This window comes from Aotus nancymaae, unplaced genomic scaffold (assembly GCF_030222135.1).
Source record: "Aotus nancymaae isolate 86718 unplaced genomic scaffold, 86718_ANA_hifiasm-v0.15.2.pri h1tg000033l, whole genome shotgun sequence".
Taxonomy (NCBI): Eukaryota; Metazoa; Chordata; class Mammalia; order Primates; family Aotidae; genus Aotus; species Aotus nancymaae.
Window position 1 is genome coordinate 38511641 of NW_026988447.1, and position 24936 is coordinate 38536576.

Sequence of the window (24936 nt, forward strand, 5' to 3'; positions counted from 1 at the left end):
TAAATCAAGACAGCAGATGTTATACATAAAAGGAAGAAATTTCAACCATATTAATCCTCAAAATGTATTTCAGCTTCTTCTAAATAGAGCAGGGAATCTCCAACCCCTGGGCCACAGACTGGTACCCTATTGTGAACTGTACATGTTAGGGATCTAGACTATACACTCCTTATGAGAATCTAATGCCTGATGATCTGAGGTGGAACAGTTTCATCCAAAACCATCCCCCACTTCCTCATAGAAAAATTGTCTTCCATGAAACAGGTCCCTGTACCAAAAAGATTGAAGACTGCTGAAATAGCTGACAAATATTAACCCATTTTCTGACTCACTGCTTAAATTATAAATATCTGTCAATAGTAACAAGAAGAGTATATTTTTGTTTTTTGAGATCGCATCTTGCTCTGTAACCCAGGCTGGAGATCAATGGCATGGTTTCCGCTCACTGCAACCTCCACCTCCCAGGTTCCAGCAATTCTCCTGCCTCAGCTTCCTAAGTAGCTGGGATTACAGGTGTCCAGCTAATTTTCATATTTTTAGTAGAGACAGGGTTTCACTATGTTGGCCAAGCTGGTCTCAAACTCCTGACTTCAAGTGCTCTGCCTGCCTTGGCCTCCCAAAGTGCTGAGATTGCTGGTATGAGCCACTGCGCTCAGCCGAGTACATGAATTTTTATTTCCTATTGTGTCTAAGTTATAAAGTACATGAACAAAGAATATATATAAACACATTAACTTAAGGTAAAACTATAATCTAACAATAAAAGAATATCTTAACCTGACATTAAATGACATAATTCTAATTTTTTAGAATTATATCTTAATTTTAAATGTATTAAATAGATAAAGGACAAGCATCTTACCACTAAGGCATCTTCGACGATACTTGTGGTATACTTGTTGGGTAAAGCCGTTTTCCTTCAGAAGTTCATGAGAAGGATGCTGGAACTTTGGGAATGAATGAGGAGTACATCCATAACTTCCTGCTAGTGGAGTACCTTCTGAAGGTGAAGCATTTGAAGTACTGTTTGAGGAAGGGGAAAAAAGCTTTCAAAATGAAAAATTAAGAACCCAGTATATGAACCAATTTGTACTATTTTTTTTTCATTATTGGGGGTCTGAGCAGTGGAAAAGACTGTACTCCCTAAAACTCTCCTAAATTAATGACACACAGATCTGCATACAGTGCTATTTATGTTCAATACACAGTTTATATAAATTCAGAAGCTGATAAAGAGGATGGTCATAAACTCTTAAGCTAACATAGTAAGTAGAAGCAGACAACTAAATAGCTCATTCTTCCTCCAAATCATTATTAATTTAGATTAGGTTTTATTATTATTATTATGGTACTATGGAAATTTTCAACTTACCTTGAATAATTTAGGTTATTGATGTAAACTGAATACATGGAGATGAGGGACAAAATCTGGCACAATGATAGACAATAATTTCATTATCTCAAAGATAACCCCTGCAATTTTTTTTTTTAAGGCATCAAAAGACAGAACCTGCAATTCTCTAAATCAATTCCACTTTTAATCTGTCTCCTAAATCTGTCTTTTCCTTCTCATCTGCACTCCACTATTCAAATTTAGACCTTCCTCTTCTTTCACTTGAGTCTCCTTGACTTTCCAATGTCCCTTCTCTAACCTGCCACCAAAGTGATCTTCCTAAAATATTAATCTAAATCAGTGGTTCTCAAAGTGGTCTGTGGATTGTTGGAAGGTCCCTAAGAACCTTTTACAAAGTCTACAAAGTCAAAACTATTTTCATAATAATAAGAAGACGTTGTTGGCCCTTTCCACTGTGTTGACATTTCTACTGATGGTACAAAAGCAATGGTGTATAAAACTGCTGATGTGAATTGAGGCAGCGGCACTGAACTTTACTTACTTGTGACTGCATTCTTCATTGTTATGCACTTCCAATTAGAAAAAATAAAACAATTCCAGTTTCAACTTAAAAATATCCTTGATAAAGCCAAAAAATTAACTCTACAAAATCTCACTCATGAGTATACATCTTTTTGTGTGTGACAAACATGAAATGGAAGCTTGTTTTGCAAGATGAAAATGTTTTGGAGATCTGTTTCACAACAATGTAAATATACTGAATACTACTGAGTTGTACACTTAAGAACTGTTAAGATGGTAAATTTCATGTTATACGTTTTTATAACTTTTAAAACATGAGAAAAAAGCACAAAACATTTTTGTAGCATATTAACCTACAATAGGCCGGCTGTGGTGGCTGATACCTGTAATTCCAGCACGCTGGGAGGCCGAGGCAGGTGAATCACCGGAGGTCAGGAGTTCAAGACCAGTCTGGCCAACACGGTGAAACCCTATCTCTACTAAAAATACAAAAATTAGCTGGGCATGGTGGCACATGCCTGTAATCCCAGCTACTCAGGAGGCTGAAGCAGGAGAATCGCTTGAACCCGGGGAGGCGGAGGTTGCAGTGAGCTGAGACCGAGCCACTGCACTTCAGTACACTCTACCTTTATAAGCTCATTCAACCTTATCACCTCCCTAAATGCCCTATCTCCAAAAACAGTCACATCAGGAGTTAGGGATTCAACATATGAATTTTGGGAGTGTTGGGGGAGCATAATTCAGTTCATAACACTATCTTAATGGGCATGAAGTGGTATTTCATTTTGGCTTTTTGAATTTGTGTTTCCCTAATGACTATGTTGAGCATCTTATTGTGGGCTTATTGGCCATTTGTATATCTTGTAAATCTTCTTTGGAAACTGTCTACTGAAGTCCTTTGCACTATTTTTTTTTTTTTTCAGACGGAGTCTTGCTCTGTTGCCCAGGTTGGAGTGCAGTGGCGCAATCTCGGTTCATTGCAACCTACACCTCCCAGGTTCAAGTGATTCTCCTGCCTCAGTCTTCTGAGTAGCTGGGATTACAGGCATGCACCATCATGCCTGGTTAATTTTTGTATTTTTAGTAGAGATGGGGTTTTGCCATGTTGGCCAGGCTGGTCTCGAACTCCTGACCTCAGGTGATCCACCCACCTCTGCCTCCCAAAGTGCTGGGATTACAGCCACCCCTCCCAGACCTTGCTTCAAGTGTCGGAAACCTGGCCACTGGGCCAAGGAATGCCCCAGCCCAGGATTCCTCCTAAGCCCTGTCCCGTCTGTGCAGGGGGTCCCCCACGGAAAGTCGGACTGTCTGACTCATGTCGCTGCTCCCAGAGCTCCTGGAGCTCCAACCAAAAGCTCTCGGACTGAATCCTTCCCAGATCTCCTCAGCTTGGTGGCTGAAGACTGATGCTGCCCGAACATCTTGGAAGCCCCCTGGACCACCATGGACCCCAAGCTTCGGGTAACTCTTACAGTGGAGGATAAGTTCATCTCCTTCTTAATCACGTCGGGGCCACTCACTCCATGCTGCCTTCTTTTCAAGGACCTGTCTCCTTGGCCTCCATAACTGTTGTGGGAATTGACGGCAAGGCCTCCAGGTCTCTCACAACAAGACTGGTGTCAATTAGGCCAGCACTCCTTTTCACATTCTTTCCTAATCATCCCCACTTGTCCAGTTCCCCTGTTAGGCCAAGATATCCTAGCAAAATTGTCTGCCTCCTTAACTATTCCTGGGCTACATCCACACCTCATTGCCGCCCTCCTCCCCAAACCCATACCTCCTTCAATAGCTCTCCTTATGTCCCCCTACCTTAACCCTAGTGTTCAGGAAACCACCTCCTCATCCGCTGCTGTAAGTCACTCACCCCTTGTCATCCCCTTAAAACCTAACCACACTTACCCTGCCCAGCACCAGTACCCCATCCCACAACAGGCTTTAAAGCCTGTTATCACCCATCTATTGCAACATGGCCTTTTAATTCACCCTCCTGCTTCTTCAGCATCTATACTCAAAGGGGTATTGTGTATCCCCTTCCCAAGTCCAAATTTCTTCCGCTATCCTAGTTGTCCAAAAAAAGAGACAAATTCTACAGAGTATGCTGAACAGCTCTCCCGCTACCTTCAGATCAGGTAAGCAGTCTCCCCCTCTTTCTCTCTCTTTTCCTTTAGAGAAGGGGACACAAGTCTCTCCCCTCCTCTCTTTTCCTTTAGAGAACAGGAGACAAGTCTCTCCCTCTCTCTCCCTCTTTTCCTTTTGAGAATGGGAAACAAGCCTCTCCCCCTCTCCCTCTTTTCCTTTCGAGAACAGGAGACAAGGCTCTCCCTCTCTATCTCTCTTTTCCTTCGAGAATGAGAGACAAGTCTGTCTCCCTCTCTCCCTCTTTTCCTTTCAAGAATGAAAGACAAGTCTCTCCCCCGCTCTCTCTTTTCCTTTCGAGAACAAGAGACAAGTCTCTCTCCACTCTCTCTCTTTAGAGAAGAGGAGACAAATCTCTCCCCAGCTCTCTCTTTTCCTTTAAATCCCAAGAAAAGAAGTCTCTCACTCTTTCTCTCTCTTTTCCTTTAAATCTTTCTCCTTCTAGTAGAGATAAAGAGACACTCTTTATCTGTGTGGAGCTGGAGGAGACAAGTCTCTCCCTCTTGCTCAAAAACTCAGAGGTCGGTCACAGACTCAGGAAGACAAGACTCTCCCCTTGGTGTCTGGTCAATTGTGGGGACACCTGCCTTGATCACTCACCCACGTTACAGCCCAAAAATCAGTCAGGGACACCGACTGAAAACCCTGGTAGCTGCTCACTCCTTCTCCTAACCTCTACTCTGCTCCTTTCCTTAAAACTTATCTCCTTGGGCCAGGCACGGTGGCTCACACCTGTAATCCCAGCACTTTGGGAGGCTGAGGCAGGCAGATCACCTTTACTACAACACTTTACTACAAACTAGGCTTTGTGTTAGATTTTGCTCAACTATACGTTAATGTAAGTGTAGTGAGCACATTTAAGGTAAGCTAGGCTGAGCCATGATGTTCGGTTGGTTAGGTATATTAAATGCATTTTCAACTTAGGATATTTTCAAGCTACAACGCGTTTATCAGGACGTAACATCATGATTCAAGGAGCAGCTGAATTATACAGGCATGTCTCAGAGATATTGCTGGTTCAATTCTAGACTACTACAATAAAGCAAATATTGCAAAAAAGCAAGTCATATGAATATTCTGGTTTCCCAGTATATATAAAAGTTATATTTACATTATGCTGTACTCTACCAAGTGTGCAATAGCATGACTAAAAAAAATTACATACCTTAATTTTAAAATACTTTATTGAGACAATGATGCCACCAAAATGGCAGAGTAGAAGCAATCTGCCTTCACTCTCCCACAGAAATCCCAAAACAAACATCTAGCACCAAGCTTATCAACAGCAATATCCCAGATATCAAATCTGAGACTGATACTATCCGTGAGCCACAGAGAACTGAAAAACTCCAGGCAAACAGTAAGATAAACAGTCTTCTCTATGCATGATGCCCCTTCCCCAATCTGCCAGGCCCTGTGCATGAAAAATTCCTCCCAGACTCAGTTTCTTCATTGGAAATAGTCAGATGGAGGACAGCCAGCTATCCTGGGTTCCCTTGCAGGAAAACTGCTCCTGCCTCAACCCATGAGAAGTATAATATCATGGGGGCTGCTAGGGAGAAAAAACCCTGAAGGCAGCTACAGAAAGAGGGGAAGCAGGAACAGAAACCCTATCCCTGAAATTCTCCTCTTTATTTCAGCCAAAAGAGATGCCATATCAGAGCAGCTGTTCATCAGGACCACACTGTAGGAGGCATGAGCCATGAGTCTTCTGGGTACAAACCCTTTGCCAGTCTTACCACACAGTTGGGGGTATCCCCTTTGCCACCCCCACCATCTGACAGGCAGTGCGCCAATATTTGTGAGAGCCAAGGCAAACTTGGGCTTAAGGTGCCATCTAGTGTCCAAAAGGAGGCAGTGATATATAATAGTATTAGGGGACTCACAGGCAACTGCAAAGAATCTCTAAGCAAACATATCTTACAAAGACCAAAACAAGCAAGACAGCAAAGACTGGAATGAATAATAAATCCTTTAAAGCAAATCCATAGATGTACATCCACAAGAAATAACAGCGAACACAGAACAATGACCTCCCCAAATGGACAAAGCAAAGAGTCAGGGACCAATCTAAACAAGAAAACAATCTGTGAGGTCTCAGATCAAGAGCAAAATAACAGTTCTACAGATACTCAGCGAAATCCAAGATAACACAGAGAAGCAATTCAGAAGTTTATCAGAGAAATGCAAATACAAAGAGATTGAAATAAAAAATACATAAAAATAAAAATAAAAAACGGAAATCCTGGAACTCAGAAATACATTTTCTGAAAAATGGATTACAGGCTCTAAACAGCAAAATGTATCAAGGAGAAGAAACAATCAGCTCAAATACAGGCTACTGGAAAATATAGTCAGAGGAGAAAGAAAAAGGAATGAAGAACACCTGCAAGATATAAAAAATAATCTCAAAAGAACAAATGTGAGAGCCACTGGCATTGAATGAGGAGTTAAGAGCAAGGAGTAGTATGTTTATTCAAAGAAATAATGACAAAAAACATTCCAAATCTAGAGAAAGATATAAATAGGTACAGAAGGTCAGAAATCACCAAATATATTTGTATTAGTCCATTTTCACTCTGCTATAAAGAATACCTGAGACTGGGTAAATTTATGAAGGAAAGTGGTTTAATTGACTCACAGTTCCACATGGCCAGGAAACTTACAATCATAGTGGGAGAGGAGGCAGGCACTTTTTACTCTGTGGCAGCTGAGACAGAGAGAGTATGTGTGAAGGAGGAACTGTCAAATACTTATAAAACCATCAAATCTTGTGAGAACTCACTCACTATGACAAGAACAGCATGAGGTAACTGTCCCCATAATCCAATCACCTCCTACCAGATCCATCCCTTGACATGTGGGGATTATGGGAATTACAATTCGAGATGAGATTTGGGTGAAGACACAGAGCCACACCATATCAACATTCAATCCAAGTAAGAGTATCCCAAGGCAAATAATAATCAAACCTGAAAACGTCAAAGACAAAGAGAAGATTCTTAAAACAGCAAGAGAAAAGAAATAAAAGGACATATAAAGGAGCTCTGATGTTTTTGGCAACAGACTTTTCAGCAGAAACCAAACAGGCCATGAGGGAGCAGAATGACACATTCAAAGTGCTACAGGATAAAAGGCAAAACAAAACCTGCCAACCAACTATGCTGTACCCAGCAAAGCTTTCCTTCTAACAGGAAGGTGATAGAAAGTCTTTCATAACAAAAGCTGAGGGAATTCATCACTACTAGACCCATCTTTCAAGAAATGCTACAGAGAGTTCCTTGATTTGAAAGAAAACAAAATTTGATGTGCAAAACCAAAAATGTTTGAATGTATAAAACTCACTGGTAAAAGTAGATAAATTCAGAATACTCCAATACACTAATTGTTGTTACATGTAATCCATTCATATCTCTAGTATGAAGACTAAAAGATAAATCTATTGGGAGGCCGAGGCGGGTGGATCACGAGGTCAAGAGATCGAGACCATCTGGTCAACATGGTGAAACCCCGTCTCTACTAAAACAAAAAATTAGCTGGGCACGGTGGCGCGTGTCTGTAATCCCAGCTACTCAGGAGGCTGAGGCAGGAGAATTGCCTGAACCCAGGAGGCGGAGGTTGCGGTGAGCCGAGATCGCGCCATTGCACTCCAGCCTGGGTATCAAGAGCGAAACTCCGTCTCAAAAAAAAAAAAAAAAAAAAAAAAAAAAAAAAAAAAAAGATAAATCTACTGAAAATATTAACCTGTTAAGAGATAAGGACTATAAATAGATGTAATTTAAGACAACAAAATGTCAAAACGTGGGAGGATGAAGTGTAGAGTTTTTTAGTTTTTCTTTTGATTCTTTCCTTTTGTGATCAAAGTAAGTTGTTATATGTTTAAAATAACTTATATCTATGGCTTTTGTACGCTTCATGGTAACCATGAAGGCTCTAAACAGCAAATAGATAAACTAAAATTAAAAAGCAATGAATTAAAACATACTCCCAGAGAAAAACCACTTCATCACAAACAAAGGCAGCTAGAAGGAAGAAAGGAAGAGTTACAAAACAACCAGAGACCAAGTAATGAAATACTGCATAAGTCCTTATCTATCAATAACACTGAATGTAAATGAACTAAATTCTCCAACCAAAAGATATAAGCATTGCTGAGTGAACTTTTAAAAACTTTTAGAAACAAGATCCAACTATATATTGCCTATAAGAAACTCACATCACCTATAAAGACACACATAGACTGAAAGTGAAGAATGGAAAAAGACATTCTTACGCAAATGGAAGCAAAAAAAAAAAAAAAGGTAGCCATATTTATATTAAACAAAATAGACCAAGTCAAAGTTTGTTTAAAAAAAAAAAAAGGACAAGGAAGGTCACTATATGATGATAAAGGAATCAATTCAGCAACAGGATATAACAATTATAAATATATGCCCCCAATTCTGGAGCACTTAAATATATTAAACAAACATTAATAAATCTAGAGGATAGACAGACTATAATACAATAATAGCAGGAGACTTTCCACACCCATCTCTCAGTAATGGACAGATCATCCAGACAGAAAATCAACAAAGATATAATGAAGTTAAACTACACCTAGACCAACTGGACCTAATGACATTTATAGAACATTTCACCTACTACTGCAGAATACATTCTTCTCATTAGCACATGGAACATTCTCCAGGATAAAACATATGTTATGCTACAAAACATGTCTCAACAAATTCAAAAAAGCGAAAATCATATCAAGTATCTTCTCTGACTACAACAGAATAAAAACAGAAATCAATAACATGAAGAATTTTGGAAACTACACAAACAGGTGGAATTTAAATAACATGCTCCTGAATGATCAATAGATTAATAAATTAAGAAGAAAATTTCAAAATGTCTTCAAACAAATGAAAATGGAAACAAAACTTTCCAAAATCAATGGGATACAGCATAGCAGTACTAAGAGAGAAGTTTATAGCAATAAATGCCTACATCAAAAAAGTCAAAAAGTTCCAAATAAACAACCCAACGATGTATTTGAGAACTAGAAAAGAACAAATCAAACCCTAAATTAGTAGAAAGAAACAATAACGATCAAAGCAGAAATAAATAAAATTGAGACTAAAACAAGTACAAAAAAATCAATGAAATGAAAAGTTGGTTTTTTGAAAAGATAAACAAAATGAACAAACTTTCAGCTAGATGTATTTGGTTGTTCTCACATTGCTATGAAGAAGTGCCCGAGACTGGGTAAATTATAGAGGAAAGAGGTTTAATTGGCTCATGGTTCTATAAGCAGTACAGCATGATGCTGGTATCTGCTCAGCTTCAAGGGAGGCCTTAGGAAAACTAACAATCATGGTGGAATGCGAAGGGGAAGCAGCACTTCACATAGCTGGAGCAGGAGGAAGAGAAAGGGGAGGCGCCACACACTTTTAAGCCACCAGATCTCACAACTCATTATCACAACAACAACTCCAAGCAAAAGGAAGAAATAGACACTAAATCTTAAAGCTCCAAAATAATCTCCTTTGACTCCATATGTCACATCCAGGGCATGCTGGTGCAAGGGGTGGTCTCACAAAGCCTTGGGCAGCTCCACGCTTATGGCTTTCCAGGGTTTAGCCCACATGGCTGCTCTTAAGGGCTGGCATTGAGTGCCTGTGGCTTTTCGAGGCTGAGGGTGCAGGCTGCTAGTGGATCGTGGATCTACCATTCTGGGGTCTGGAGGACAGTGGCCCTCTTCACAAAGCTGCTGTAGGCAGTGCCCCAGTGGGGAGTCTGCATGAGGGCTCCAGCCCCACATTTCCCCTCTGTACTGCCCTCGTAGAGGGTCTCCATGAGGGCTCTGCCCCTGTAGTAGGCTTTTGTCTAGACATCCAGGCTTTTCCATACATTCTCTGAAATAAAGGCAGAGGCTCTGAAGCCTCAACTCTTGCATTCTGTGCACTACCTGCAGGCTTAATACCACATGGTAATTGAACATAGTACTGTAAGTCCTAGCAAGAGCAATTAGGCAAGAGAAAGGGCATCACATTGGAAAGGAAGAAGTCAAATTATCCTTGCCTGCAAACGATACGATATTATATTTAGAAAAATCTAAAGACTCCACCAAAAATCTAGATAAATTCAGTAAAGTTGCACAATACAAAATCAATATACAAAAATCAGTAGCATTTATTTATTTTTTAATTTTTCAAAGACAGGGGTTCACCATGTTGGCCAGGCTGGTCTTGAACTCCTGACATCAGGTGATCCACCTGCCTCAGCCTCCCAAAGTGCTGAGATTACAGGCGTGAACCACCATGCCCGGCCTCAGTAGCATTTATATACGCCAACAGCAAGCAAACTGAAAAAGAAATCAGGAAGGCAATTTTATTTACAACAGTTACAAAAATATATAAAGTATCTAGGTATAAATGTAACCAAAGTGAAAGATCTCTACAAAGAAAACTAAAAAACACAGATGAAAGAAATTAAAGCAATCACATCAAAAAAAAAAGGGAATGATATCTCATGCTCATGGGTTGGACAAATTAACATTGTTAAAATGTCAATACTACACAGCAACTTCTACAGATTTAATTCTATCCCTATCAAACTACCTATGACATTCTTCACAGAAATAGAAATAACAATCCTAAAATTTGTAAAGAACCACAAAAGCCCCTGAAAAATCAAAGTAATTCTGAGCAAAAAGAATATAGCTGGAGGCATCACACTACCCAACTTCAAAATATAATACAAAGCCATAGTAATAAAGGTAGCATGGTTCTGGTGTAAAAGCAGACACACAGACCAACGGAACAGAATAGAAAATTTAGGGAAAAAATCTACATATTATCAGCCAATTCCTTTTTTACAAATGCACCAAGAACATACAGTGAGGAAAGGACAGTCACTTCAATAAATGGTGCTAAGAAAACTAGACAACCATATGCAAAAGTATGAAGCTAGACCTCTATCTGTAGCATATGAAAAAAGCCAATCAAAATGGACTAAAGACTTAAATCTAGGACCCAAAGCTATGAAACTACTAGAAGAAAATGTTGGGAAAACACTCTAGGCCATTGGTCTAGGCAGAGATGTTTTGTGTAAGATGCTAAAAGCACAAGCAACAAAAGTAAAAATAGACTAATAAGATTATATCAAGCAAAAAAGTTTCTGCACAGCAAATGAAGGAACCAAAAAAATGGAGAGACAACCTACAGAATGGCAGAAAATATCTGCAAACTATCTATCCAAAAAGGGACTAATACCCAGAATATACAAGGAACTCAAACAAGTCAGTAGCAAAAAAAACCCAAATAATCCCATTTTAACACTGACAAAAGATCTAGACATTTCTCCAAAGAAGACATCAACTGGACAAGAAGTATGTTTAAAAATGCTCAACATTACTAATTATCAGGAGGACACAAATCAAAACTACAATGATAAAGCATCTCACCCCAGTTAAAATGGCTTTATCAAGAAGACAAAAAATATTGTTGCAAGGTTACAGAGAAAGGGGAATGCTTCACATACTGTTGGTGTAAATGTAAATTAGTACAGCCACTACAGAAAACAGCATAGAAGTTCCTCAAAAAACTAAAAACAGAACTACCATATGATTCAGCAATCTCACTGCGGGGTATATATCCAAAATAGAGGAAATCAGTATATTGAAGAGACAGCTGCTCTCCCATGTTTACTGCAGCACTATTCACTACAGCCAAGAAACGTAATCAACATAAGTGTCTATCAATGGATGGATGAAGAAAAGTATACGCATGTGTATATATGTGTATGTACATGTATGTATATGTGTATATATATACACATACATAAACATACCCAATGGAATACTATTTAGCCATAAAAAAGAATTCTGTCATTTGCAGCAACATGGATAGAATTGGAGGTCATTAGGTTATATGAAATAAGCCAGGCAAAGAAAGATAAATATCACATGTTCTCACTAATATGTGAGAGCTAAAAAAGTAGATCTCATAGAGATAGAGTTGATTAGTGCTTACTAGGGGCTGGAATGGGTAGGGAGAAGGGGGACAAAGAGCAGTTGTTTAACAGGTACAAAAATACAGTTAATCCCAGAAATGAGATCCAGTGATTTGTGGTACAGTAGTAGGGAAACTATACTTAACAATTACATATTGTATAGTACAAAATAGCTGGAAGATTGGTATGCAAAAAGATCTTAAGGAAAAAATAGAACAGAATAAAGAAAAATGTTTGAGGTGATTGATATCCCCATTACCCTGATTTGATCATTACACATTGTATGCATGTATCAAAATATCACATGAACCCCCAAAATACGTACAACTATTATGTACCAATTTTTCAAAAACTGTACTGCTAAAAATGCTAATAATCATCTGAGCCTTCAGCAAGTCATAGTCTTTTTGCTGGCGGAGGGTTTTGCCTTGATGCTGATGGTGCTGACTGATCAGAGTGGTGGTTGCCGATGGTTGGAGTGGCAATTTCTTAAAATAAGACAATGAAGTTTGCTACATTGATTGACTCTTCTGTTCCCAAAAGATTTCTCTGTAGCATGGATGCTGTCCTAATAGCATTTTACCCACAGTAGAACATCTTTCAAAATTGGAGTCAGTCCTCTCAAACCCTGCCACTGCTTTATATAATATTCTAAATCTGTTGTCATTTCAACAACGTTCACAGACTCTTCACCAGGAGTAGATTCCAGCTCAAGAAACCACTCTTTGTGCTCATCCATAAGAAGCAATTCCTCATCTCTTCAACCTTTATCAGGAGATTGCACCAATTCAGTCACATCTTCAGGCTCCACCTCTAGTTCTATTTCTCTTACTATTTCCACCACATCTGTAGTTATAGCCTCCACTGAAGTCTGAGCCTCTCAAAGTCATTCATGAGGGCAGGAATCAACTTCTTCCAAAATCCTGTTAATGTTGATATTTTGACCTCCTCCTATGAATCACCAATGTTCTTAATGGCATGTAGAATGGTGAATACTCTCCAGAACGTTTTCAATTTACTTTTCTCAGGTCCATCAGAGGAATCACTAGCTGTGGCAACTATAGCCTTATGAATAGACTATACATGAATATTCTAACTAATAAGACTAGAAAGTTGAAATGACTCCTTGGAATTCATAGACTGCAGAATCTATGTGTTATCAGGTATGAAAAGAAACATTTATCTCCTTGCATATCTTCATCAAAGTTCTTGGGTGATGAGGTACACTGTCAATGAAAGGAAGTATTGAAAGGAATCTTCTTTTTCTGAATAGTAGGTCTTAACAGTGGGCTTAAAATATTTAGTAAACCACACTGTAAGCAGATGTGCTGCCATGTAGACTTTGTTGTTCTGTTTATAGAGGATAAGCAGATTAGTAGATTCAGCATAATTCAAAAGGGCCCTAGGATTTTCAGAACAGTAAATTAGCAATGGCTGCAACTTGGTCATCAGCTCCATCAGCCCCTAACAAGAGAGTCAGCCCTGTCCCTTGAATCTCTGAAGCCAAACATTGACTCCTCCTCCCTAGCTATGAAAGTCCTAGCTGGCTTCTTCTTCCAATAGAAGGATATTTTGTCTACATTGAAAATCTGTTGTTTAAGGTAGCCACACTTTTTTTTTTCAGATCTAGACCTGTAGAAATGTATCCACTTTTATTTATTATCTTAGCTAGATCTTCCTTATAACTTGCTGCAGCTTCCCTATCAGCACTTGCTGCTTCATCTTGCTCTTTTATATTATGGAGATAGCTTCCTAAACCTCATGAACCAACTTCTGCCAGCTTCCAACTTTTCTTCTGCACCTTCCTCACCTTTCTCAGTCTTCACAGAATTGAAGAGAGTCAGGGCCTTCCTCTGAATTATGCTTTGGCTTAAGGGAATCTTGTGGCTGGTTTGATCTTTTAATCAGACCACTCTCTCCCTATCATTAATAAAGCTATTTCACTTTCTCATCTGGAATAGCATTTTTAATTTTCCTCAAAAACTGTGCCTTCATATTTTGGCTGTTTGACACAAGACGCCTAGCTTTTAGCCTATCTTGGGGCTTTCAACATGCCTTCCTCATATTAATGATGGCATTTCTAGTTTTGAAGAATTTTGACTTAGTTTCACTTGAACACTTAGGGGCCATTATAGGGTTATTAGTTGGTCTAATTTCAACATTGTTGTCTCTCAGGGTATAGGAAAGCCCAAGAAGAGGGGGAGAGACAGAGAAATGGACAGTCAGTGGAGAAGCCAGAAAACATAGAACATTTATTGATTAAGTTCACTGTCTTATATTGGCATGATTCATGATGTGCCAAAACAAAACAGTTAACATCAAGGCTCAATAATCACAGATCACCATAAAATACTAAATAGTAGCTGGGTGTGGTGGCTCATGCCTGTAATCCCAGCACTTTGGAAGGCTGAAGTGGGAGGATTGCTTGAGTCCAGGAGTTCAAGACCAGCCCAGACAGCAGAGTGAGACTCCCATCTCTGAAAAAAATTTAAAAATTAGCTGGACCCACTGGCATGCAACTGTAGTCCCAGCTACTCAGGAGGCTGAAGTGGGAGGATCACTTGAGTCTGGTAGTTGCAGCTGCAGTGAGCCATGATTGTGCCACTGCACTCCAGCCTGTGCAACAGACTGAGACTCTTTCTTTAAAAAAATAAATAAATAAAAAAATAAAGACATAATAATGAAGTTTGAAATATTGGAAGAATTACCAAAAGGTCACAGAGAGACATGAAATGAGTACATCTGTTGGATAAAGAGCACTGATAAACTTGTTCAACACAGGGGTGCCACAAACCTTCAATTTGTGAAAAAAACAGTATCTGTGAAGCACAACAAAACAGGATACACCTGTAAATCCTAGAGGATCACTAAAAAATAAAAACAAGATATAACTGATAAGCCAATAGTAGAGATAAAATAGAATCATTATAAAAACTCAACCCAAAAGAAAGCAAAAAAAAAAAAAAGAGAGAGAGAAAAAAAGAATAAAGAATAGATGAGACAGCTGTGCGCAGTAGCTCATGCCTGTAATCCCAGCACTTTGGGAGGCCAAGGCAGGTAGATCACCTGAGGTCAGGAGTTCAAGACCAGCCTGGCCAACCTAGTGAAACCCCATCTCTACTAAAAATACAAAAATTAGCTGGGTTTGGTTTTGGATGACTGTAATCCTAGCTACTTGGGAGGCTGAGGCAGGACAGCTTGAACCTGGGAGGCAGAAGTTGCAGTGGGCCAAGACTGAGCCATTGCACTCCAGCCTGGACAACAGAGTGAGACTTTATCTCAAAAAAAAAGAATATATGAGACAAATAAATGATAGATTTAAATCCAACTACATCGATAACTACACTAAATGTGGATGGTCTAAACATACTGATTAAACAACACATTATCAGACTGGGTTATAAAAAGCAAAGAAAAGACCCAAATATATGCTGCCTACATGAAACCTACTTTAAAACAAAGACATTGCTTAAAAGAGTAGAAAAAGATACATTGGCAAACACTCAGCTAAAGAAAGCTGGAGAAATTACATAAAGAACAGACAAGGCTGACTTCAAAACAAGACATTACCAAGGTTAAAAAGAAACATTACTGGTGAGAACACAAAATGATATGGCCCATTGGGAAAACAGTTTGGTAGATTCTTACAAAACTAAACATATTCTTATCATACAATCCAGCAATCATGCTCCTTAGTGTTTATCCAAAGGATTTTAAAATACATCCACACTAAAACCTTTGTATAGATGTTTACAGCAGCTTTGTTCATAACTGCCAAAACTTGGAAGCAAACAAGATGCCCTTCATTAGGTAAATTAAACATTTTTCATTGTTTTTGATATCTAAATATACTGGTCCAATAAAAAGAAATACTCTGGGAAAAAAAACCACGAAAAATCACTTATAAATCCAAAATAACTATTCGTATACCACAGGTGTGCAGAAGAACATATACACTTTTTATCTTTTAGGGACAATATAACTAGTAAGAACAATGTAAAGGAATCAAATGTATATCACTAAAAAGACAGATTTCAAGGTTTTGAGATCATGATAAACTCCCTAGCATTTCTTTTCATGAAACTAACCCTTCTTTTCTAGTAAACAGTCAAAAATGTATTTTCCCAAAGTTTTCAAATGGAAAAAACTATCAGATAATTAGTCTGAAGATATCTAGTATATACACAAAATGGTTTTTAAAGAAAGACTCACAGAACAATGAGCAATAAACCACCTCTGCATCTCCTTTAAAGGACAAAACATACCATATTGCTTTGCCTATCACTGGCACTCTAAAAGATTTGCTCTAGTCTTTTTTTAATTCATTTTTTTGTTTCTTATAAAAAAATACTTCCTGCTAATCATCAGCTAATCTAAATTATTTCCCAAAAAGGGAGCGGGAAGCAAAATCATGTTTTGTTTCCATATCCTTTACATAGTTTGAATAGTTTGTTTAGCAAATTAATGTCCTCAGTAAATATCTATTAAGAATACATTAAATGCCACTAAGACTCTAGGATCTTTTCCAAAGATACTAACTTTCATAGACCTAAATAGTCTATAAATCTAAGAGTTCAGATTTGTGAAAAAATAATTTAAATAGAAAAAAAACTGTCCTACTGGATTATTTCCTTAATATCCTTGTAAAATTTATCTCTTCTTTGGCTTCTTTGTACCATTTCCATTGTTCTATAATTTGCTAACATATTAATTTTTAAATCTTTTGAATTATCTAATTAGTAACGGTTTTCAAAAACTTCAGATCAAGAACAAAAAAGTAATGTTTCAGAAATATAGTACCTGACAGAGGATGTTCTTGGCCCATGGTCTCTGGAATCCATTACCCAACCAACATGACACTCTAGAGGGGGATTTGTACTATGCCTCGTTTTTCTCTTTCTTGGACTCTAAAGAAAATAAAGTCAAGCATTGCAATTAGTTTCAGTAATGTGAACTTTACAAGTAAATTAAAACCCTCTGACTATAAATGAACTCAAACATTTTTATACTGTAGATGACACATTGTGAAATCACATGAAGTCAACTTAATAAATAAGGAGGTTTGTGAAACAAGGATGAAAAGAAGTGCAGCTTAGTGTGATTCTTCATGATACTTTCTGTTCATCTTTACTTACACTATCCAATTGTAAAAATGGTTTTTGTTTTTTTTTGTTGTTGTTTGTTTGAGAAATGTGGTCTTACTCTGTTGCCAAGGCTGGAGTGCAGTGGCATGATTATGACTCACTGCACTACCAGCTCAAGCAATCCTCCCACTTCAGCCTCCCAAGTAGCTGGGACTACAGGCACATGCCACCATGCCCAACTAGTTTTTGTATTTTTTTTAGAGATGGGGTCCTACCACATTGCCCAGGCTCATCTCCAACTCTTGAGCTCAAGCGATTCCCACTGCCTTTGGCCTCCCAAAGTGTTGGATTACAGGTGTGAACCACTGCACCCAACCAAGAAATTATTTCTTCTTCTTTTTTTTTTTTTGAGATGGAGTTTCACTCTGTTGCCCAGGCTGGAGTGCAATGGCATGATCTTGGCTCACCGCAACCTCTGCCTCCTAGGTTCAAGCAATTCTCCTGACTCAGCCACCCGAGTAGCTGGGATTACAGGCATGCGCCACCACACCCAGCTAAGGAAATTATTTCTTAACCTGAGAAAATATCACTATGGTAAAGTACAATTTTTAATTGAAATATTACAACTTATAACACCCATTTTTTAATGTGATAGAAATTAAAACCTATCATTCTGTAATGTTAAAGGATATAAAATGCAAGCCTTATGTTCCTGGCTGTTTTGTATACCTTTACATCAATGGCTTTTGGTTCCTTAACAACAGGATAAAATCTTGGTGTTTTGTTAGGATCTTGTAACCTAGGTGTTCGAGGTGTTTTGGGTGTTCTCGTAGCATGAATTCTAGGAGATTCTGGAACTGCCGTAGGCAACGAATGAACCATTGCTGCTGAAGTTATTTCTGAAACATCAAATAGCTTCTGAGCTAATCCACCAGTCAAATCTGCAAAATAAAGAGCTCTTAAAATTATTTAGATACTAGGAAAATATTTTACTTTGAGAATAAAAATAATTCCGGAATTCTCTAAGCTCAAAAGATTTTTCACTGGAAACATTTCAAATATATAGAAACGAAAACAACAAATACTTTTTTGACCATTATCTAGCTTTTTAAAATTTTGATTTTGCTATATGTTTATGACCTTTTTTTCTTTTAAAGAAAGAGTGACACTTCCTGTGTAACCTCCCCTAATCCCATTTCCCTTCTGCTTTCCCTTCTCAGAGATAACTAGCCTCTTAAATTTGGAATTTTGAACTGTTATTACATATATGTAATATTATACTGCATGATTAACTTTATATAAGTGACATCATACTATATATATATATATATATATCACTTTGTAAACTTTTTTCCTGTTTTATTTACATAGCTCTAATTTGTTTATTTTTCACTGCTGAATAGTATATGGTGTACAAATATACCACAATTTACCCATTCTCCTACAGATAGATATTTATATTATTTCAAAGTTTTTCATTTAATCAACAACGCCGTGATCAACATTGTTGAACATGTCTCTGTACAGGTATGAGCATTTCTCTAGGGTTTATATTTGAGTGGAAATGCTGAGTCAAAAGACATGTACATCTTCTGGCTTAATGACTACTGCCAAACCACTTTCTATAATCATTTCACCAATTTACACTCTCACCAGCAGCATGTGAGAATTCCAACAATTCAACATCCTGGTCAAGATTGAGTTTTGTTCAAACTCTTAAATATTCTTGCATCTCATGGGAGTTAAATGATATTTGCATTTCTTTAGTAGTTGGTAGTGAAATTGAACATGTTTTCCTATATCTAGTTACCCTTCAGACTTCCCTTTTGTGAGCCTGCTATTCAAATCATTTGACTATTTTTTTTATATGGTTGTTTTACTTACTGATTTGTTCATGAAAATCTTATGGTAAGATACCAAATAAGCCAGCAGATGAATCAAGTAGTAGCAACAAAAAAATATAGGTTCTATTTCTGTGTGATTTTTCTTCAGATTTATCAACTTCTTTTGAATTAATATAGTAACTTTTTGTTTTTCATTCAACAAATATTATTAAGTGCCTGCTATCTGCCAAGCACTATTCTAGGCCCAAGTTTGTAAAGTCAAAAACAAACTTGCCCATTTGCCATTTCCTCTCCCAATCCATTTTCCTCACTGTTACCAGGATGATTATTCTGAGGGGCAAATTAGATCATTTCATATTTCTGCTTAACATCCTTCAGTGTTTCCCATTTGCCTCTGGATTAAGCCTAGGCTCTTTACCCTGGCATATGAGATTTTGCTGATTTTGCCTCATCTGTTGTCATTTTCCACTTCAATCTTGGTGACCCAAATGGCACCAAACTGTCAGTCCTGTTTCCTTGTTCCATATCTTTCATACACTTTTTCTTCTGTCTGAAAGTTCCTTTCCTGCATCTTTTGTATACCCAATGAAATGGATATCATCTACTTCCTTTAATACCCAGCACAAGATGTTACCTTCCTTGGGAATGTGAAGCATTCCTTGAACACCTCCTACCAAGAGAGTTAATTAGTTCCTTTTTGTGCTGTGTCTGCATTTTATCCATTTATTGTTTCATTTATTAAATTAAAATTTATTTTCTTACATATCATCCCATAGATGCCAAGAGTAAGTCTCACTGCTTCCCAGAAAGCAACTACCACAATTGCATCGAATACTAGTGCCTACCATACATAATGCCTGGGACAAAATGTATCCTCATCAAAGGAATGCTAAACTTAATTGAATTGTGTTAATACTGTTTTCCTTATACCAAAAATATATACAATCCTAAAGATAAAAGCATGAACATATACTGAAAAATATGTTAAATCAGTACCTTTGTAAAAGAAAGTTTCAAAGATTTAGGAGCAGTAACGACTCAGAAAGCGAGAGCTTCTTAGCACCTAGATTATGGTCTATAAATTCCATTCCCCACTAATCAGTTCTCTTCAAAAAAATAACATCTAGAGCACAAAATGTATAATTTGAGCCTGGGAAATCTTGAGTCAAAAAGCAATAATGTATTTTTTAAAATACTAGCATAAATCAAAGGACACAGGAACAAATCTTAGAGGTCTACCAGTCAAAAATGAAACAATTTGGCCACTAAAAACAATGACTGAAATGGATCAAACCCTTCGAATAAATAAGCTCCATGAGTTCATAATGATACTTTAAAACTCAATCACATTTAGAGTTTCCTAGGCCACCAACTCATTATTTTGAAAACTGATAAACTGAACAAAACGAAGCAAGCATTTATCCTTCCTTGTATGTAAAAGTTGAATTTCAGGGTAACCAAAGAGTTGATGAAAGAATATTCTTCGTAGAAAAGTTCTAGGTAAGGACTGCAGAAGGAATGATGGAATTAGAGATTGCCATTTTGCAATTCTACTGAAATAGAGGAAATCTAGGAATATTCATCAATAGCTAATAAAAGCATCTGGTAAAAGGTTGGAGGGAAACTTGATAATGAATGGATCAGGGTGACAACACCTGAATCAAATCATGAATCACAGCAACAGTAAAAGTGGGACTGATAGACATAGGCAATGATGCTATAGGAAATAGACGAGTCTTCCTAATAAATATCCTTGCTACCAGTAAAAAATACCAAAACCTGAGTATATCCAATCCTCTGTATCTAAATCCTTTGTATTTACACTTCATTAGAAACACGTGGGATAAAGGATATACTAAATGATATGAAGAAGATACAGCCAGGTAAACGTAGATCATACAAATCCTACCAGTTTCTTCAACAAATCAGTCATAGAAAAACAAGGAAAGAGAAATAATTATAGATTCTGTGTGTATGTTGCTTCATTCTAGTTCAATCAAACAACTTGAAATATATATTTCAGATAATTAGGGACAACTAAACATACACTGGGTTGTAGATGGTATTAAAAATTATTGCTAATGTTGTTATGTGAAATCATGGTGCTGTAAAAGTTTACATACATACTTTTTTTGTAAGCCCTCATCAGTTTGCAATATATAGAGAAGTATTTCCAGAAGAAATGATATGATTTTGAGATTCAATACAGAATACCAGGAATAGATTGGGAGGCAAGGTACAGATTAAAAAAGCATGTTAAACTATTAACAATTGTTGAAATTAGGTGAGATTGATACACGGGGATTTCATTAAACAATTCTCCCTATTGTTATCTGTACCTGAACATTTCCAAAATCAAAAGCTAAGTTTTATTTGTTTTATACTTATTTTATTCCAGGTTTGCTCAGTGTGAATTTTACCCATCAATAAGAGTAGATATATCGATTTTGTAAGATTAACATCTATATAGAGTGTGTTGATTATCTCAAAAGAAACATCTTACAAAATTTTTATAGAATATCATAAACCAATTTATAATATTTTGACATAAAATTATCAAAAATTAGTTAATTGCAAGAACATAAAATATTCATAGTAAATATTAAAATATTATTGGAAATATATTAGGAAACAATAACATTAATATTTTTTATCAACTATAAGCATAGGATAATATATGAATATCATCTAGATATTATAACTTCCTTTTAATCAAAAGTACAGGCCATCTCTTATATATGAATAGTCATAAGAGCATTTCTCATAGTAGCCAAAACTGGAAACAATCCAAATATCCATAAAATGTTGAATGGACAAAAAAATATGGTATGTGCGTACTTTGAAATAATACTTAGCAATAAAAGAAAGGTACTGATACATGCAATGACATAGATGAATCTCAAAAATGTTATGTTAAGTGAAAAATTCCAGGTACATAACTATGTATCATATTCCATTTATATAAAATTTCTGAAAAATGCAAAACCATAGTGGAAGAAAGATAACTTATCGTCTCAGGCTGAAGGTGAATGTTGGGATTGACTGCAAATGGACACGACGAACACTTTAGCACCATGGAATTGTTCTAAAACTGGATTGTGGTGCTGGTATATAATTTTATATATTTACTGAAATTCAATGATACACTTAAAAAGGGTTAAAGCAGTGATTTTCAAAGTATGGTCCCAAACAGGACTATTGGCATGACCTGGGAACTTGTTAGAAATGTATATTCTCATATCCCACCTAACTTACCGAATCAGAAAGTTGATACAGTCCTTTAATCTATTTCAACAAGCTTTCCAGGTGAACCTTATACATGCTAAATGTAAAAACTACTGAACTTCGGGTTGTGCTGACTATTCTACTATCTAAGATTTTCCGAATTTTATAACTGCCAAATCAGATCATTGCACAACTTCATACCTGAACCATATGACATACGAGCCTTGTCTACAGTCTCCATTGCCTTTATAAAAATAAAACTCAGTATTATGCTGTTAGTGTTTAGTGAAGGTCAAAAATGAAAAATGCTACATGAGAACTGGCACTTCAGTTTTTATAAATAAAAACGCCTCTAAAGCAGAACTCAGCAAACTTTTCCTACAAATGCCAGATAATAAATATTTTTGGCTTTTGGAGACATAAGGTCTCTGTTGAAACAGCTCAGCCCTGCCTTTGTAGCATAAAAAAAGCGAGAGGCCATATGTAAACAATCAGCGTTATCACATTGGTCCATGGCAGGCTAGTTTCAGCCAATGGGCTATAATTTGCTGACCACTGAACTATAGGAGTCAGATAGATATGAATCCAAATCCTGATTTATACTTTGCTAGCAAAAAAAAAAAAATCATAACTATATTTTGTATATTCAATAAAGTACATAAGCCTATTTTATATATATATATGTGTGCATATATATATATATGTGTATATATATACATAGGCAGTATAAAAGAGAACCCAATCAAACTTCTAGATAAAAAAAGTACGACAGCTGGGATTTTAAAATATACACATAAACACACACACACACAATGGGATTAAAAATAGACTTTGTAGTTGGGCAAGGTGGCTCATGCCACCTGTAATCGCCACACTTTGGGAGGCTGAGGCAGGTGGATCACGAGGTCAAGAGTTCAAAACCAGCCTGACCAACATGGTGAAAACCCCTCTCTAAGGTTCAAAGAGTTGGCACCATTCCTTTTGAAACTATTCCAAACAATACAAAAAGAGGGAATACTCCCTAACTCATTTATGAGACCAACATCATCCTGATACCAAAACCTGACAGAGACATAACTAAAAAAGAAAATTTCAGGCCAATATCCATGATGAACATTGATGCAAAAATCCTTCAAAAAATACTGGCAAATCGAATGCAACAGCACAGAAAAAAGCTTATCCATCACGATCAAGTCAGTTTTATCCCTGGAATGCAAGGCTGGTTTTACATATGCAAATCTATAAACATAATCCATCACATAAACAGAACCAAAGACAAAAACCATGATTATCTCAATAGATGCACAGAAGGCCTTAACAGCCCTTTATGCTAAAAACTCTCAATAAACTAGGTATCAACAGAACATATCTTCAAAATAATAAAAGCTATACAACAAACCCACAAACAATATCATACTGAATGGGCAAAAACTGGAAGCATTCCCTTTGAAATCTGGCTCTAGACAAGGGTGTCCTCTCTCACCACTCCTATTCAACATAGTATTGGAAGTTCTGGCCAGAGCAATCAGGCAAGAAAAAGAAATAAAGGGTATTCAACTAGGAAAAGAGGAAATCAAATTGTCTCTATTTGTAGACGACATGATTGTATATTTAGAAGACCTCATTATCTCAGCCCAAAATCTCCTTAAGCTGATAAGTAACTTCAGCAAAGTCTCAGGATACAAAATCAATGTGCAAAAATCACAAGCATTCCTATACACCAAAAACAAAAAGAGAGCCAAATCATGAGTGTACTCCCATTCACAACTGCTACAAAGAGAATAAAATACCTAGGAATACAACTAACAAGGGATGCGAAGGACCTCTTCAAGAAGAACTACAAGCCACTTCTCAAGGAAATAAGAGAGGACATAAACAGATGGAAAAATATTCCATGCTCATGGTTAGGAAGAATCAGTTTCATGAAAATAACCATAATCTCCAAAGTAATTTATAGATTCAATGCTATCCCCATCAAGCTACCACTGACCTTCTTCACAGAACTGGGAAAACACAGCTTAAACTTCATATGGAACCAAAAAAGAGCCCACATAGCCAAGACAATCCTAAGCAAAAAAAACAAAGCTGGAGTCATCACACTACCTGACTTCAAACTATACTATAAAGCTACAGTAATCAAAACAGCATGGTACTGGTACCAAAACAGAGATGAAGACCACGGGAACAGAACAGAGGCCTCAGAAGTAACGTCGCACATCTACAACCATCCAATCTTTGACAAACTTGACAAAAACAAGCAATGGGGAAAGGATTCCCTATTGAAAAAATGGTGTTGGGAAAACTGGCTAGCCATAGAAAGAAAGCTGAAACTGGACCCCTTCTTTAAATGTTATACAAAAATAAACTCCAGGCCGGGCGCAGTGGCTCATGACTGTAATCCCAGCACTTTGGGAGGCCAAGAAAGGCGAATCACAAGGTCAAGAGATCGAGACCATCCTGGCCAACATGGTGAAACCCTGTCTCTACTAAAAATACAAAAAAATTAGCTGGGCGTGGTGGCATGTACCTGTAGTCTCAGCTACTCAGGAGGCTGAGGCAGGAGAATTGCTTGAACCCAGGAGGCGGAGGTTGCAGTGAGCCAAGGTCGCATCACTGCACTCCAGCCTGACACCTGGTGACGGAGTGAGACTCTGTCTAAAAAAAAAAAAGAAAAAGCGAAAAAAATAAAATAAAATAAACTCCAGATGGATTAAAGATTTAAACATAAGACCTAACACCATAAAAACCCTAGAAGAAAACCTAGGCAATACCA

The 24936-nt window shown here is 37.3% G+C and overlaps 1 protein-coding gene across 9 annotated transcripts in view; it reads right to left on the bottom strand.

The window, feature by feature from the left end:
* Nucleotides 1–24936, bottom strand: part of LARP1B (La ribonucleoprotein 1B) — a 159086-nt gene that overhangs the window by 14484 nt on the left and 119666 nt on the right. For 7 of the 9 annotated variants that reach the window (XM_064383885.1, XM_064383883.1, XM_064383882.1 and 4 more), the window contains 3 exons: nt 17824–18035; nt 16811–16917; nt 863–1023 (listed from right to left, as the gene is read on the bottom strand). In XM_064383885.1, the coding sequence (XP_064239955.1) occupies nt 863–1023; nt 16811–16917; nt 17824–18035 (480 nt within the window). Of the gene's footprint in view, nt 1–862; nt 1024–16810; nt 16918–17823; nt 18053–24936 lie in introns of those variants that run through there. The other 2 variants (XM_064383894.1, XM_064383891.1) reach the window with 2 other exon arrangements.